Source organism: Echinops telfairi, unplaced genomic scaffold (genome assembly GCF_000313985.2).
Source record: "Echinops telfairi isolate 266 unplaced genomic scaffold, ASM31398v2 ScPeMD7_26;HRSCAF=91, whole genome shotgun sequence".
Lineage (NCBI taxonomy): Eukaryota > Metazoa > Chordata > Mammalia > Afrosoricida > Tenrecidae > Echinops > Echinops telfairi.
The window spans coordinates 1,476,008-1,493,652 of record NW_022103923.1 but is presented as its reverse complement, the minus strand read 5'-3'; the positions used below and the strand labels follow the sequence as shown (position 1 = coordinate 1,493,652).

Sequence of the window (17,645 nt, the reverse complement as noted above, 5' to 3'; positions counted from 1 at the left end):
CCATTGAGTTGATTCCAGCTCATAGCACCGCTGTAGGACACAGTAGGACTGCCGCATAGATTTTCCAAGGCATGGTCACTGTGCATCAGAATCAATTCAGTGGCAACGAGTGGGTGGGTTGGTTGATGTCTGTAGGGAAGTATACTGCCACATTTTCCACCATGGAGCGGTTGGTAGGTTCAAACCACTCAGCTTTCTATTAGCAACTTGGTGCTGAACCGAAAGGAGGACTATAATGAAGTAATAAGTGCTGCATTTCTGAGTATGTTGGCCAGCGGGAGTTGTAAGTGCATATACTATCCCTTTCATCACCAGCCACTCATTTATCTTGTTTTTCTATGCTTTTCCATTTCTAGAAAATCATAGCTAAGAGTTATTGATGAGCTTTTGAAATCAATTTTAAAGTATTCGTATTGCAATTCCCAGTAAAGGGATCCTTACTGGAGAATAAATCTAGCATACCTAAACCAAGTCCAAACCCAACCCGTTGTCATTAAAGTAGATTCCAAGCTTCCCAAGACTGACATCTTTATGGGAGCAGATAGCCCCACTGGTCCAAACGCACCAGGGAGAGGCTGGTGCGTTTGGACCAGTGGCCCTGCAGTTAAGAGTGCAATGCCTAATCCACAGTACTACCAGAGCTCCTTTAGCATATCCACTGTATGTTTTGGGGGGCTAAAGACAAGGCTTTCTATTCTAACCCTGTCCTATAGGGTTGCTCTGAGTCAGAATCGACTTGATGGCAGTGAGTGAGTGACTCTGTTTTAAATCTGTTGCAGATTCTCTTCTGAATTTGTATTTTATAAAATAAATTATTAAACTCCTTTTAAAGGTAAGGTTTTTTTTCCCCCATATAGAGCACAATTTTAAAATTGTTATTTAAAGCAGTGGTGAGAATCAGCTTAATGACAATAGGTACTTTCTATAGAGATAGTGTGGAAATTTTAGGGAAATTTCAAGTAGTTCGTCCACTTACGTATCTCATCTATATTGTTTCCTTAGAAGCAATGCAGTTTGCTTACTTGCAGTCTCCCTTTTATTGTTATGTGTAAAAGATAAAACCAGGCTCGTGCCATGATGTTTGCATATCGGTGCCTTATAATTTTTCTCCTTCTCTGTCATTGAGAAGTGTATACTTAAGTATTAGGTATCCTTAAGTAGGAATTTCTTTCACGAGCACTACTTGACCTTCATTAGAAAGATTGACTGTCACAATGTTTTTAGACACACTGGCAACTGGGCCTGCTTCCGTGCAACCCTTTTCTTGTATCTGCTCTTTATTTCAGAGAAAGCAGTGTATACCTTTGGGCTGGGGCAATTTGGCCAGTTGGGTCTTGGCACTTTTATTTTTGAAGCAACAAATCCCACACCCCTTGAACTCACGAAGGATCAGAAAATATGTGAGATTTCCTGTGGCGAAAATCATACAGCTTTGATAACAAGTATGGATCACAATTTCTGTCCTATTTTTATTGCACAACTGTAGATTTTGTTGCAAGACAAATAATAGAGGGAATGTATGTATTTAACTTAAGTTTAATGATTAATGATTGAGCAAATGGTGTTTCTTATTTAGTAATCAAATGTGTTTAGTTTTAAACTCATGGCATCTATTTTATTACTTTTCCCGTGTTGACGTGGCTTGGTTCCAAAGACCAGGTTGCTATGTGACAATCAGCATTATGTGAAAATGGAGTATGGCCACATCAGATCACAAAATGGAGGATGATGACATCATCACACAATGTCCACACAACTTCCAGATCCCATCATTACATAACTTCCAGATTACGTTATTACATACCTGCCAAAGAACGGTAAATCATATCCTAATCAAGTTATCACAAATAACCGTAACTCTCACAGCCATCTTGTCATTACTGCCAGGTGTACATTGTTAATGCACAAAGTATTTGGATAATGAATATTTTTTACCAGTTTCATAAATGTGAAACATTGGACAAGATTAATGAAGAGTAGGCGTATTTTTTAAATAGTTTTATTAGGGGCTCATACAACTCTTATCACAATCCATCCATACATCAATTGTGTAAAGCACACTTGTACATTCATTGCCCTCATCATTCTCAAAACATTTCCTCTCTACTCAAGCCCCCGGCATTAGGTCCTCATTTTTCCCCTCCCTAGGTTTATTTTAATTCCATTTTTTTAAAAATGGAAATGATCCATAGGTTGAGAGCCTCCATATATGTCCATGCTGTCAGCAAGCTAAACTCTTTGGAATCTGTATCAAATTGGAAACCCTTTATGCTCAGGAGAGAAAGAATAATCCCAAGAGAAAGAATTTATTTTAAAACAGTCTCCCTGTTCAATCTGATAGACTGCATTCAAGCCAAGCAATTTGTATGACACCTTTGCCACCAGGAGGCGCTTTCAGGAGCGACTCCTTCCTGCTCCTTTCACCGTGCTGCACAGAAGGGCCCTCAGAGAGCCCTGACAGAACACACACCGGGTTTCTGAAAACCGTCTGTTCTGTACTTTTTCATGTAGCCTGGGCAATGTTGCTTTGGGGCCGATTTCCAATCAGAGAAATTGGATGCTGTTAATGTAGGACTCAATAAAGGTTCTTCCCTAACGTGACTTAATTGTAGGTAATTGATATCTTCCCCTGTGTTCATGGTTTAGGAGCAACAGGAAATGTATTTTCACTCCTTCTACGTCACATTTCAATCGATAAAAGCAGCGAAGCATTAAAAAGTCAAAAGCCCACCTAGTATTTTGAAACAATCCAGATACTGCTATCTTTATTTTTCCCTTTTCTAAAAAGCTGCAGCTATGATGGAGCTCGTCAGGTAAAGGTAGCTGGTTAGCAGAACTCCAACAAACCAAATCAAGCTCCATCGAGTCAATGCCAACTCACTGTGAGTCAAGAGGACAGAATAGAAGTGCCCCCGAGTGTTTCCAGCTCTTTAGGGGAGTAGAAAGCCCTGTCTTTCTCCTGCAGAACAATTGGTGATTTCCAACTGGTGACCTTGCAGTTAGCAGCCCAGTGTGTAACCACTACACCGCCAGGGCAACTTTAGGAGAACCAGGCTTTGACAAATACAAGATACTACCATAAACTGGCCCTTCTTCCCCAAAGAACCTTTCAGAGAAGACTCCCTTTTCAAATATCAAGCATTGATGGCCTTGCTACTATGGCATGAAATAAAATTGCATAGAATTTAAAGACATAGTCATTCATAGTTCCATAAGAACTAATAGAAATGGGTGAAGAGAGACAGTGGATGGTGTAAAGTATGAGAATAAGAATAATTTATAAATTATCAAGTGTTCATGAGGCTAGAAGGGTGGGGGAGGGAGGGGAAAAAAGAGGGGCTAATACCAAGGGCTCAAGTAGAAAGAAAATGTTTTGGAAAGGAGGATGGCAACATATGTACACATGTGCTTGATATGTATGGATTGTTATAAGAGCTGTAAGAGCCCCCAATAAAATGATTTATTAAGGTTTAAAAAAAAGAACTATTGCTGTGCATATTCCTCACATTGGCATCATAATCTCAGTCTCTAAGTCCTAACTGCCATTTTTAGCACCTCTCAATCGCCATTGATGGTTGACATTTTAATGTATTATCTAATATACCATTAGATTATTTAGTTAAATTTGCATAGTAGTTTTCCTCCCCATGGGAGAAGGAATGAGTGAAATCAGGAAATAATTGAATATCACCTGCACTGCCTGTTGGCTCATGGTCTCTCCCCAGGGGAGAGGGTTTTTTTTCCCTCCATGATGATTTGTTTTCTCCATGATGATTATAGGTGTGTAGTGAATTATCTCTAAGCTCATACCAGTTCTCCATTATTACCAATAGTTCATATTCTGAAAAGCTGTTTAAAGTAAGGGCTGTAATCGGAGGGCTTAGTTCAGAGTTAATTTTTTTCTACCTAAAAACAAATTTTAAAAAACTATTTTAAATCCTCAAAGAGTACTCAGATACATTTGTGTCAAGTAGGAGGCAAAGGCATAAAAAAGGAAATAGGGAATATAAACTCAAAAAACACCCAAAACAACAACAACAACCCCAAAAACCCCCTCACAGCCACCTAGTCAATTCTGACTCATGGCAACCTGAAAGGAAAAGAAAACAGCAAGAATTATGCACAGGAATCAGAACAGTGGTTAGAACAATTGATAGGGAATTCATTTTTTTCCTATACATTCATTTTGGAACTTCCCATCTTATGCTATCATTTCTAATCGTTTTTCCAGTCAGTCCTCTTGTATTTTCTTTGTATGCAATCACTCTGCCACTTGAACTGGAAGGCCTGAAATGTCATGTTATTTTCTATCTTCAAAATTCATTTAGCTTCTCATTGCCCTTAAAGTGGAGTTCAAAATTCTTATTAAAAGCTAGTAGGGTCCTCTGTGGCATGATTCCTTCTTAGCTCCCTTGCCCCATCTCATATAATTTACCCCTTTGTTCTTCTGCTTTCTTCTTGCAGCTAAGCTTTACTCATCCTTCAGGCTTCCATTTGAAAGCCTTCTAGATCTCTAGGCTAGAGGCAGAATCCCCTCGCTGCACCCACGAAAATACGTTTCAGCTTCAATGGCACTTGGAGGGGTTAGGGGTGGGGGCGGCTAGGGAAAAAGAACCCACGGTTCAGAGTAGCTGCTAGGCAGGGGTAGAGGATTATCTGGAGAGATGTGCCAAGGACCCAGGTATAGTAAAGGGACTAGGCAGGATGCAGGCTTCTGGCCTTTTCTTCAGTAGTAGTCCTCAGTGCAGTAGCTGAGTTCAGAAAGGGATAGTTAGATTGATTTTCCCAGGGACACTTGGCAATGTTTGAAGACATTTTTATTGTCATAATCGGGATAGATTGGCAGGTGTTCCACTGGCAGGGATATTTTAATACATCCTACAACACACAAGACACCCCCCCCCCACACACACACACATATCCCCAACCAAGAATCTTCTATCCCCAATTGTCAATATTGTGGAGGTTGAAAACGCCCTAATCTGAGCAATGACAGAGTTTAGTTTATGCTTGGATGTATAAGGTCAGAATGCAAAAAAGACAAACAACAAAACAAAAACAACTTCATCTGGAGTATATGGTTGTGACACAAGAACTTCTACTGCGTGCTTCTCCACACAAGGCATGGTGTGACTGGCTTCCAACTTCATAAACCGCTCACAGGCTTTAGGAATTTATTTCCATCTCATATCTACAGGAGCAAAGAGAGTGCAGAGTGTGTGGAAACAATGGACCAGAATGAAGGGGGAAATGGTCATTGCAGTTAATGTCTCTTAAGTATTTGTTTAGAAACGGATGTATGCTGTGAACTGTCTTGTTATCAGAGAGCTTAGGAAAGTGGATTACTGCAGATAGAGATAGGTTAAGATTTTACATCCTGCCATTTGTTTCCCCTTCTGACACATTTTAAACTTTTTCTGCTTTTTATTCTACTTTCATTTGGATTGAGCTTTTCTGTGGGTTTTTTTTTCTTTTGAGGTCCTTTTAATATAATTTTCTATATGTGAAATTCAGGATAGGTAAAGCTATAGAGACAGTGATTGATTAATAGTTTCTTCGGGTTATGACAGGGGAAGTTGATGGAAAGTAAGGAGCTAAAATAAGAATGGGTCCAGGGATGAAGAAAATGTTCCCAAATGGATTGTGGTGATGAATTAATAACTCTTTTTAATATAATTAAACCACTGAACATGCATTCTATGTCAATAAAACTTAGAAAACTAGAAAGATACTACTTGTATAGATCTATTTCTCTTTTTTTCTCCTCATTTAAGATATAGGCCATTTGTATACTTTTGGAGATGGTCGGCATGGAAAATTAGGTCTTGGAGAGGAGAATTTTGCGAACCACTTCATTCCTACTTTGTGCTGTAATTTTTTGAAGTTTAAAGTTCACCTGGTAAGTGCATCATGTTTCCCTGTGTACATTTCATAATCCTGGGTTTGAGTCTCTCAGTATTTTAGAGAGTATAAGTACCTTCTGCTTGTAGGAAAGAGTATCACGAATATTTTGAATATGTATATTAGTTTTCTAAAAGCTTCATGCCAAGACATTGTACTGCTCTGAAAAAATCTGTTCCTCACCTGGTTTTTCTCCTTCAGCATCTTTTTTGCCCTAACACTGCTGCATCAGGTTTGTTCTTTTGTGTCTCTTGGAAAGCAGGCCAGAAGAGTGGCTGGCTCACAGTAGTCGTCAGTAAATATTTATTGAATGGAATATTACTGAGATACTCACATACTGCAGAGGAGAAAATTTGATAATAAACTAAGATTGTTAACAAAGATATATTTTATTGATGAACCTCTAGGGACAGCAAGTAGAATAAGGGTTTTGGGGAGGAGGGGAGTGTTCAGTGGTTGGGCAGTGGCAGAGGTCAAAGGGAGACAATGTCAAGACATCCAGGAAGGAAAGAACATTTGGAAACTGTGGTAGCAATACTGCTTGATGTGACTGAACTATGGAATGATATGATATCTGGATTAACTCACAATAAAGTAAAATTATATAATATGTATATATATTCTTGTTGATATGCTGGTCAGATAAGAATCTGTTCTTTCTGCAGGCATCACATTACCCTAAGACATCATCTGTGTTGTTTCTGTTACTTTTACAATTAGAAATCATAGACTTTTGAACATTCTGTTTACTTGATGATAGCAATAATCTCCTGGTCTCCAGTGACTCAGTGGCTCAAAGATTAAAACCCCTTCCACTGCATTTGTTGATGTGACGGACAATCACTTAATGAATGTCTACAGCATTAAAGCTATTCTACTAATTTTAGGGATGTAAACTTCCTGTCACTGAGTCAGTTCTGACACATAATGATCCTGCAGGGTAGGTTAGAACTGCGCCTGGGGAATTCTAAGACTGCAGATCTGTATTTACAGGAGTGGAAAGCCTCCTCTTTCTCTCATGGAGTGGCTGGTGGTTTGGAACTGATGACCTTTGAGTTAACAGCCGAATGCACAATCCACTATGCTACCAATGCTCCTTACTGTCTTAAAGGGAAGATAATCTTTCGAAGTCCTATATAAATATGGTCGGGAAAACTGCAGAGCATTCTACGCTTACAACACGAAGCATTCTACGCTTACAACATTCTACGCGAACAACATGAAGTTGCTAGAAATTTGTGTATTATAAATATTATGCTCTGGGTTTTTTTCTTAACATTTTCTTGAAAATCATATTTCTCAATGAAATTTGAATGTTGATTTTATCTGTCATCATTACCCATAATTGTACAGGCTTTGCTCTTAAGATTTTTAAGCATTATGCATTGAACATTTTTATGTGAAGAAAAAGGCTTAGAGACATTTAAAAAAAATGTTGCTCCCAGTTGAATAGCTAAGCTGAACAAAATCCCCTGCCATCAAGATGATGCCAACACCTAGCCACCCTGTACAGGGGGTCCAGGACTGAATCCTTTGCAGTCGCAAACAGCCTCATCTGTCTCCTGCAGCAGGGCTGCTGGGCTTTAACCCATAAGTTCATGATTAGCAGCCCAACACCTAACCCACAATGCTATCCAGGCTCTTTCCCAGTTTAAATATATCTTTTCTAAAACAATTAAGATAAAAGACATTTAATGTGCAAAATAGTTTTAAAAATTTTAGTGAGACTGTGCTCTAAGAATACTTCATTTGAATTTCAAAAAGAAAGTAGAATAGTGGATTAAATGTTTTAACTTTTCAAAACAGTGTTTAATGAAAGCATAATTGTGTTTTTCAAGTTTGCTTATATAGATACATATAACCATACTGCCTTATTATTCCTGTGAAACACATGCTTTCTGTCTTTGAGCGGTATGGTAAATATTTGAGTTTTCCTTTTAGGGCAAGTCTCTGCCTTAAGCAGGCTCTAATTTTCTCAAGTTGTACTATGTGTGTACATGTTTATGGAGAGAAAGAAGAAAGTATTGTGAAGTAAAATTCAATGAACAGTATGTGTTTTATAACTGAAAGCTGGCAAAACCCATTTGTATTTGAGGCTAATGATTACTTTTTCCATGGATTTATGCTACAGGTTGCCTGTGGTGGATGTCACATGCTAGTTGTTGCCATTCCACAACTTGCTAAAGCAATGGACACCAATGAAATAAATGAGCCTTGCTTATCTCCAGTGCCATCTCTGCCCACATGTGAATCAGCCCAAGAAAGTACACTGCGTAGAACATTATCGGCCCGTGTTAGGAGAAGAGAGAGGGTACTGTCATAGCCTATTCTATCTAAGAGTATTATCTGCTACTGCAAAGAAAGCCAGACAAAAAAAAATCCACTTTTAAATTACAGATGTGTTCTTTCAGTAAGACTTACTAAATAAAATGACTAGAATTGAGAACTCACAAACCAATCAAGTGAATTCATAGTCCACTTGCCAAACATACGGATCAGAAAGTTCAAACTTACCTTTAGTAGGTTTCTGAACAGTGGTGCTGTCCATAGCATCAGTCCGTATACATAGCTCATCATTTCAGACTGAGCGTTTACTGAGATTTTTAACCTTACCTGTGTGTTTTGTGTTTTTGGTACACCTCAGGAGCAGTGGAAGTGTATGCTCTATACATGATGAGGCATGAAACAATGAAATAAGGGCTTCAGTTTGCCAGATAGATTAGTCTCTCTCAAAATTGACTTTTAAAATGAAAAATGGAAACCATTGTTAAAGGAGACATCACAAACATTTACATTCTAGCGTGTATTCCTTCTTGGATTTTTATTACAATAAGGTATATGAGGGGGGTTCAAAACTCTGTGGGGGAGTTCTATTATCTTTTCATTCCATTTTTCCAGGAATTGTTTGAAGCCTCCTCATATATGGAAAGATTGGGAAACGTCCCCACCAGTATGTTTTTGTCACTGTTGTTTGTTGATATTTAGTGAATAATTCTGGTTGCTTAGGGAAGGCAGAGAAAGCATACACACTTTACTATCATGGGTGTTTGGGTGCGTGAGAGGGAATGACCATTTAAAAACCACTATGAGAAAGAAAAGAACAACCTTTGGGAGATTATTAAAAGTGAGTACTGTGGAACATTGGCAGATTTTGTGGGCATTCTCTGAAATGTTTTTGCCAGCTGCAGGGTCTTTTATGTCACCGTTCAATATATACACTCATTTAACAACTTCTTTCACCTGTTGACTTTAAAGGAAAAGTCCCCAGATGCTGCTGGAGCAATGATGCACATAAAACCTCCACTAGAAAAGACTCAGGAATCACCTGATCCCCTTCCTGAAACTTCAGTTCCTGATGATTTGTCCAGTAGTGATCTGGAGGAGCCCACCGCGAAAGAGAATGAATCCATGACATCAATAGAACAAGGTAACATTCCATACACTTCCAGCTCTCAGGGAAATTGTGCTTTTGATTCCTGCTGTTATTGTTACCACCGTGAAGGGTATGGGCCAAGCAGCACTGTCAATTCACTAACTCGTATGATAGAGGGAAAAGGAGAGACTTTGTTTAAAGATGACACCAGTGGAGAGAATCAACAGCAACGCAGGCTCTCCTGATGGACTGTCGTCTATGCTCAGGAAACATAAAGGTTATATCTCTTTGTTTTGGAATTCACTCTTTTGGGGGAGTCACGTAGAGATGTTTCACATTAAGTCAAGTTTCCGGATGATTACAGGAAATGAATAGCGGTTGACCAGGAACAAGCACACAGAACAGTAGGGTTCTTTTTAAGTCTTAGTCCCAGGGTGTCTCTGTTAACGAAAAACATAGAAAGAATTAGCTTTTGGGGTGATAACAGCCAGGAAAATATGAGAAAACCCTCAAAGTTATTTGGAGTCTCTTTCAGGAAGTCTCACATTTGCCTCTGAGCAATGCAGCAAATTATGAAATTAAACAGAGGCTGAAAGGAGAAACAAGACAATCATGGCATGTGTTAGGCTAAGTAGGAACAGGGAGTGAATCTAGGCTGTATTCAATGTATCTTAAGATGTTTTCTGTAATTAAATTGCCACCTCTTACTTGAACTCAAATCCAGTACTACCCTAGCAAGGCATTGTCACTGGCTCTGAAAAGAGCAGGTGTCAATACCCGGTGTACCTTGCACCTCTTTCTAATACCCTGCATATCTTTCTAAAACAATGTATGATGTAAACAAAGAGGGGGCTTCAAAAAGTACATGGAAAATGGAAATGAAAGATAATGACATTTCTCTATAACATTTTAAAAGCCCCTTTGTGCATAGTGACTCGCCCAAGATCACTCAGCTCACAAAACACTTGGAGAGAATTTGGATGCAGGTCTTCTGGCCCTGTGTGTGATTAGCATGGGGTGTGAGTAGCATGAGGTGTGCGGTTCCAATGTATTTGGGATCAGATGCCAGCTATGACATTTATTAACTATGACAGACTTTGGGAAAGTTGATATAATCTTGCTCTTCCTTAGTTTCTTCATCTTTAAAATGGAGTTAATACCTACTTGAAAGAGAGAATGTGAGAGTTCAATGATATTAGGGGTATAAAATGCTTAGCACTAACCTTACCACCTCCAGAAACCCCATAAGACATATAATTATTTTCATGTTTTTATCTTGCTGATTACATGGTACTGACTGTTAGAGATACATGTTTTAAATTTTAATCTTTATTTGTAAACCTATTCTAAATAATTTGATTTAGAGACATTCATGTCTTAGGCATGCCACCAAAAAGTAATGGTTTTTGAGCAAGTAATGACATCATTAATGATTGTCAAGCAGGCAGTATATTTCAGGGATAGGCTGGGCTATAATAAGGCTATAATACAGCGATTCTCAACCTGTGGGTTGTGACCCCTTTGGGGGTCGAATGACCCTTTCATAGGTGTCGCCCGATTCATAACATTAGCAAAATTACAGTTATGAAGCAGCAACGAAAATAATTTTAGGGTTGGGGGTCACCACAACATGAGGAACTGTATTAAAGGGTCGCGGTATTAGGAAGGTTGAGAACCACTGCTCTAATAAGTTTTCTAAGAAGTTGACCCCACAGCACTTGGCATGGTTCTTTGTTGGTGGGTAGCTTTTCCTGGTGCCGACTCTCTAAGTCAAATACAGATAATTCTACTTCTGAGTACCCAATATGTTCCAAACACCGTATAAAATGTTCAGATCAACAGGACCCCTAACAGTCATGATCCCTGCTTGTAGTAGAGAAGAAGACCGTGTAAAGTTGCAGTAAACGCTGTGAAGGAAAGAGGGTGTGGGGGAAGATTCACAGAAGAGCTTGCTGAGAAGGTGGCCTTGAAGTTAAAGCTAAGGAGAACAAAGAGCCATGCAAATATTGGAAGGTAGATAGCAAAATGATGGCCATAGAATGAGTATATCTGCATTCCAGGCAAAGAAAATAATATAGGCAAAGATTTGAAGGCAGGTCATAAGTGAAAGAAGCCAGCGAAGTTTAAAGAGCAAGAAAACAACCAGACTCAATTATACTGAAAAAAGACACGGGGAAAGATTGTTCTGGGTTTTATTGGCCATGAGAAACCTATGTGGTTTGAATGTTTTCCTTAAGTATAATAGAAAGCATTAGAGAGTTTTAAACAGGGGAGTGATATGTTTCAATACACTGTTATGATCTTAATACATCTTAAGGTGGTCATTTCTGTCACTGTGTGGAGTGGAGGGAGGCCATAGTGCCACATAGTAAGAATTCTTAGGAGCCTTTTACACGAGACGATGACATCTTAACCATACCCTTTAGAGTAGACATAGTGAGAAGGGGGCATATTTGAGGTATATTTTAGACACAAAACCAACTAGATTTGGTCATTTTGTTAATGGATTATACCTAGATTTGAGGTGAAAGGGAAAACAACAGGTAATTTCTAGGGAAGAGAATGGTTGACAAGCTTGAGGATGAAAATAATTGAGCTTGAGAAATCTGCAAGACACCTTAGGGGGAAATAACAGACAGGTGATTGGAAATTCAAGCCTATACTTCTGGAGAAGGCTGGAGAGAGCTATCAATTTGGAAATCATCAACATAAAAATGATATTTAAAATCCATGGACTTTGCTGAAACAACTACATGAGAGGAGAAACAGCCCTTAGAATATGATATGTACAGGGTAGAGGATGAAGGGCCAACAGAGAACTCTTGGAGGGGGAAGGAAAGGTAGGAAACAGTAATGTCATAAATGCAAAGTACTGCTACAAAGTCAAGGAATAAGAGTGCAAAGAATTAATTCTGTATCATGGAGATTATTGACGATCTTGACCAGAGTATCTCCAAAGAAAGGACAGAGCAGAAGCCAGAGTGTATTGATTGAATCATGAATGAGGAAGATCAACTGAATAGGAGTTAAGGGGGTATAGATCATTCTTTGGCATATCTTGATCATGAAGGGGAACAGTGAAATGGGCGGGCAGCTAGAGGGAAACATGGGATCAATGAGAAATAGCAGTTTAGTATGCTGGTGGAAGTGAGCTAGGAGGACCAGAAAGATGGGTACAACCGGAGAGAGAGAGTATAACCCAGGTTGCAGAGTTCTTGAGAATACAGGAGGGGCTGGCATGCAGATCACAGTCACTGTAAAGAAAAGACATATAATGCATTTTATCAGAAAAAATGAGAAATTAGGTACTAATACCTAAGTTCCTCAGTTGTTGAGCAGCTTCAGGCTCAAACTTTCCACTATTTGAACAGCAAAGTTTTTGTTTGCTTGGTGTTTGGAACTCTGCTTGATAATTCAATCAAAACTGTGACTTGCAAAAACCCCATACGGTCTCAGAGTGGGTCACGAGTCAAGTCACCTTGGACACAAAGGGATGACGCTTCATTCTAAGCACCACTCTCGCTCAGACAACATTCGAATATAGTGTTTGTGTTAGTGTGTTAAACGTTGTGTTTATAATGCTTTATTTGCCTAAAATATGAAATTATGGTCCCAAAGAAGTTAGTGATACCAGCAGTAAAACTAAGAGGAAAACTGTGAGTACCATGATAGAGTTAAGGAAAGAAAGCACTGTGGAATTTTAATCAGGTCACCGCTTGTCTGATTTGGTGACCGTATTCAACATGGCTAAGTCGACATTATCAACATTTTTGGAAAAAAAAAAAAGATGAAAGCAGTTAAGGGTGTGAAATCGTTAAGCATGAAACAAAGAACCCAGACGATGGAAGAGATTGAACAGTTACTGTTACTTTGGATAAATCGAAAACTACTTGAAAGCCGTCGCATATCCGAGACGTGATACATGAGAAGGGTAAAAGCCTCCATAGTGACTTAAAGTCCTGGAAAAAATGAATTGATAAGTGTAATTTGGGGTCCTCAGGACCAACAATAAAATATGATCCATTCTTGGACATTTTTGGTGTTCAAACACGAGTTTAGAACCAATTGAGTCTGACAACTGAGGCATCACTGTACAGATGAGTGTGTAAGTTTGTTGGTGAGAATCTACAATGGAGCAGGATTCAAGAGGTCTGTATTCTTACTTAAGTATGAGGCAAGGTCACCGATCTAATCCTATTTTCTTAATGTCATTTTCGGCCCTCGTCAGTCTATTTTGCATACCACTGTCCACATTCCTCTTTCTCAGGTGCAGTTTCGTTGCCATCTAATGCATTGTTTTCAGAGGATCCCTAATATGTATGAAAATAAGAGTATATGTCTCCATATGACCCCTGATTTTCTAGATTCATTTCTCAATCGTGTTTTTCCTAAAACCTTAATTTCCCCTAGGAATCTGCAAACTGTGGCCAGTAGCTTGTTTTTATAATAAAGTTTTATTAGGCCTCCAGCTCACCCATTCTGAATGTGTTGTCAATGACTAATGACTGCTTTACAGCACAGTTTAGTCAGTTAGAATAGAGACCATATGGCCCATAAAACCCAAAATATTGACTGGAGTTGGAGCTGATTTTGAAACTTGAGCCATCCCCCAAACCTCCAAAGTCAATGCCATGGTACATTGATGCTGACTCATAGCGAACCTATACGACAAGGTAGAACTAACTGTCCTTGTGAGTTGCTGAGATCGTAATTTTTTAGGGGAGTTGAAAGCCTGTCCTTCTCTCATGGAGAAGGTTTGAACTACCGACCTTCCCATTAAGCAGCCCAACGTGTAACCACTATACCACCAGGGGCTCCTCTATGCCAGTAACCTTAGTTTCTTTAGTTGCAAAATGAGGATATAATAGTGCACCTTTGTTTTTTGTTTTAACCCTGAGGTTAACCAACATCTAGAAAATAAAATATTCCTGGCACGTGGTAAACTGTCAGTAATAGCTTCTTTTCATCTGTGTCCTTTTTCTACTCCTTTGCTCAGACTACTGTTTTGTAGCTTCAGTCAGGAATAAATAAAACCAAACTCACAGCCATCATGTAAGTTTCAACTCATGTCAATCCTATAGGACAGAGTAGAATGGAGCTCTACCACCAGGGTTCTTTCAGCAAGCGATGGGTTTCATTTCATTCTTTGCTGCTTCTACCTCCATCTCTGCATCTCAGAATTCTTTTCATTCTTCCCCAAACCTCCTTAGTGAAATTTTTCCTGGTTTGCATCATTTGGATGTGATTTCGCATTATCCTACGTCATATTCTATATTCCCTTCTAGACTGTATAAGTTCTTTAGGAGTTAGCCATTCCTTAAGTTGACAGTATCTCAGATGGAATAAACACAAAATGATTATCTACTGGTTTGAGTTAAATGGAAGAGTTTGCTGTGGACTTGGATTTTTTAGAGAATTCTTCATTAAACTATCCTCAAATGTATGGGTAGTTAGTTAACGAAGGCATAAAAACAAAACAAAACTCACTACGGAGTTGATTCTGACTCATAGCAATGCTTCATGAGGACATAGTGACTTACTAAGGAGAGTGTAAGACAGCATCTCCCTCACTATTAGGGAACCAATTCTGACTCATCGTGGCCTATAAGACAGAGTAGAACTGCCCCTGTGTGTTTCTTTATTTAAAAAATCATTTTCTAAGGGGCTCATACAACTCATCGCAATCCATACATACATCAATTGTGTAAAGCACATTTGTACATTCATTGCCCTCATCATTCTCCAAACATTTGCTCTCCACTGAAGCCCCTGGCATCAGCTCCTCATTTCCCCCTAAGCCTCCCCACTCCCCACTCCCTCATGAACCCTTGATAATTTATAAATTATTATTTTGTCATATCTTACACTGTCTGACGCAGAGACTGTACATCTTTACAGGAGTACAAAGCCTCATCTTTCTCCCATAGAGTGTCTAGTGGATTGGAACTGCTGACTTTGTGGTTAGCAGCCCGATGTATAACCCACCATACCACCAAAACATTGTCATTTTGAGTTACCTACTTTATTATATAATAACCTTGCAGTTGTCCATGAAAGTACTTATACCATCTGTTGCTACATAACAGATTACCCTAAAACTTGACTAGGTCAAAACAAGAATCAACAGCTCATACAGTCTCAGGAATAACTTAGTGGTTTTATTTTAGGGATTGTCATGGGGTTGCAGTTACACTGTCAGATCAGGTCATAGTCATCGGAAAACTTGACTGGGGCTGCAGGATCTACTTCTAAGCTCACACATGGCCTTAGGCAGGATGTCACTTCCTTACCTCCTAGACTTCTCCATAGGGATGCTCATGACATGGCATCCCCTAGAATGAGTAATCAAAGAAAGGTAGTGAGTATTAGAGTGACCAAGAAGATGCTATAATGACATGCCAATCATTTCTGTTCTATTTTGTTGTCCGTATAGACCATTCTGGTAAAATGTGGAAGGCAACGAATATAAGGAGGATATAGGACATAGGGTCCATCTTGGAGGCTGGTTACCACCGTGTTTGATTGCTGGGTTGCATTAATTCCCAAGGAGTGTTGTTCTTGTTAGGTAGCATTGATTTGGTTCTGACCCATAGCGACTGTATTCACAACAGAACAAAGGTGCCTGATCCCATTGTTGCAGTCACTGTGTCCGCCAGTCTCCTTGAGGGCCTGCCTCTTTTTTGCTGTCTGGTTACTTCACAATGCATGATGTCCTTCTCCAGAGTCTGGTCTCTCTTGACAATATGTCCAAAGTATGTAACATGAAGTCTTGTCTTCCTTGTCTCTAAGGAGCACTCTGGCTGTACTTCTTGCAAGACAGACCAGTTTGTCCTTTTAGCAGTCCATGTTACTTTCAGTGTTCTCTGACACCACAATTCACACACATCTACTCTTTTGCAGTGTTCCTTACTCAATATCCAACTTTCACATGCATATGAGGCGATGTAAAATACCATGGATTGGATCAGGTGGACCTTAGTCCTTGAATTAGTAGCCTTGAATTTCAATACTGTACAGATGTTTTGTGCAGCTGATTTATCCTATGCGACTTGTCTTTTGATCTCTTGAGTGCTGGTTCCATGAGTATTGATTGTGGCTCCAAGCAAGACAAAGTCCTTGACAACTTCAACCTTTTCTCCATTTATCCTATTGGTCCAGTTGCGAGGATTTTGATCTTCTTTACATTGAGTTGTAATCCATATTGAAGGCTACAATATTTGATATTCATCAATGATGGAGTCAATTGATGAAGTCATAGAGCTGAATAGAACATTTCAGGGGGCACCTTGAGAAGAAAAAGGCAAATATTATAATGAAATGTGCAAAGACCTAGAATCAGAAAACCAATCATATCTTAAATCAGAAGAATTCAAGAAAAATTCAAGCCTTGAGTTGCAATCTTGAAAGATTATATGGGAAAATATTGAATGTCACAAGAAGCATCAAGAAAAGATGGAAAGAAGACACAATCACTGTATCAAAACTAATTAGTGGACATTCCAATGTTTCAGATGGTAACATATTATGAGCAAGAGCCAATGGTGCAGAAAGAAGTTCAAGCTGTACTGAAAGCATTAGCCAAAAGAAGGCTCCAGGAATTGATGGAATACAAATTGAAATGTTTCAACAAGCTGATGAAGCACTGAAAGCACTCACTCGTCTATGCCAGCACAATTGGAAGACAGCTACTTGGCCAACTGACTAGAAGAGATCCATCCATATTTGTACCCATTCTAAAGAAAGGTGACCCAACAGAATGCTGACACTATAGGACATTATCACTTATATGACATGCCAGTAGTTTTTTTTCTGAAGATTATCCAACAATGATTACAGCAGTCCACTGACAGGGAGCTGCCAGAGTTTCAGGCTGGATAGAGGATGTGGAACAAAGGATATCATTGCTGATGTCAGATGTATCTTGGCTAAAAGCAGAGAATACCAGAAAGATAGTTACTTGTGTTTTATTGAATTTGCAAAGGTATTCAACTATGTGGATTATAACAAACTGTGGATAACCTTGAGAAGAATAGGAATTATAGAACACTTCATTATGCTCATGCAGAACTTATACACTGATCAAGAGGCAATTGTGTGAACAGAACAGGGAGTACTGCATGGGTTAAAATCACAGGTGTGCATCAGGGTTGTTGTATTCTCTGACCACACTTGTTCAATCTGCATGCAGAGCAAATCATCAGAGAAACTGGCTTATATGAAGAAGAATGTGGCATTAGGATTGGAGGAAGGCTTATTAACAATATTATATTATAATATATAAGTAATATATTATATCATATATTATACTATCCAATATAATATTACAACAATAATGTGCAGATGACAACCTTATTTGCTGAAAGGGAGGAGG

The 17,645-nt window shown here is 39.0% G+C and overlaps 1 protein-coding gene across 1 annotated transcript in view; it reads left to right on the top strand.

The window, feature by feature from the left end:
* RPGR (retinitis pigmentosa GTPase regulator) overlaps positions 1–17,645 on the top strand; it is a 59,768-nt gene that overhangs the window by 14,594 nt on the left and 27,529 nt on the right. The window contains exons 8-11 of the mRNA XM_030885410.2: positions 1,287–1,442; positions 5,775–5,899; positions 8,033–8,212; positions 9,157–9,328. Of these exons, the coding sequence (XP_030741270.1) occupies positions 1,287–1,442; positions 5,775–5,899; positions 8,033–8,212; positions 9,157–9,328 (633 nt within the window). The remainder of the gene's footprint in view (positions 1–1,286; positions 1,443–5,774; positions 5,900–8,032; positions 8,213–9,156; positions 9,329–17,645) is intronic.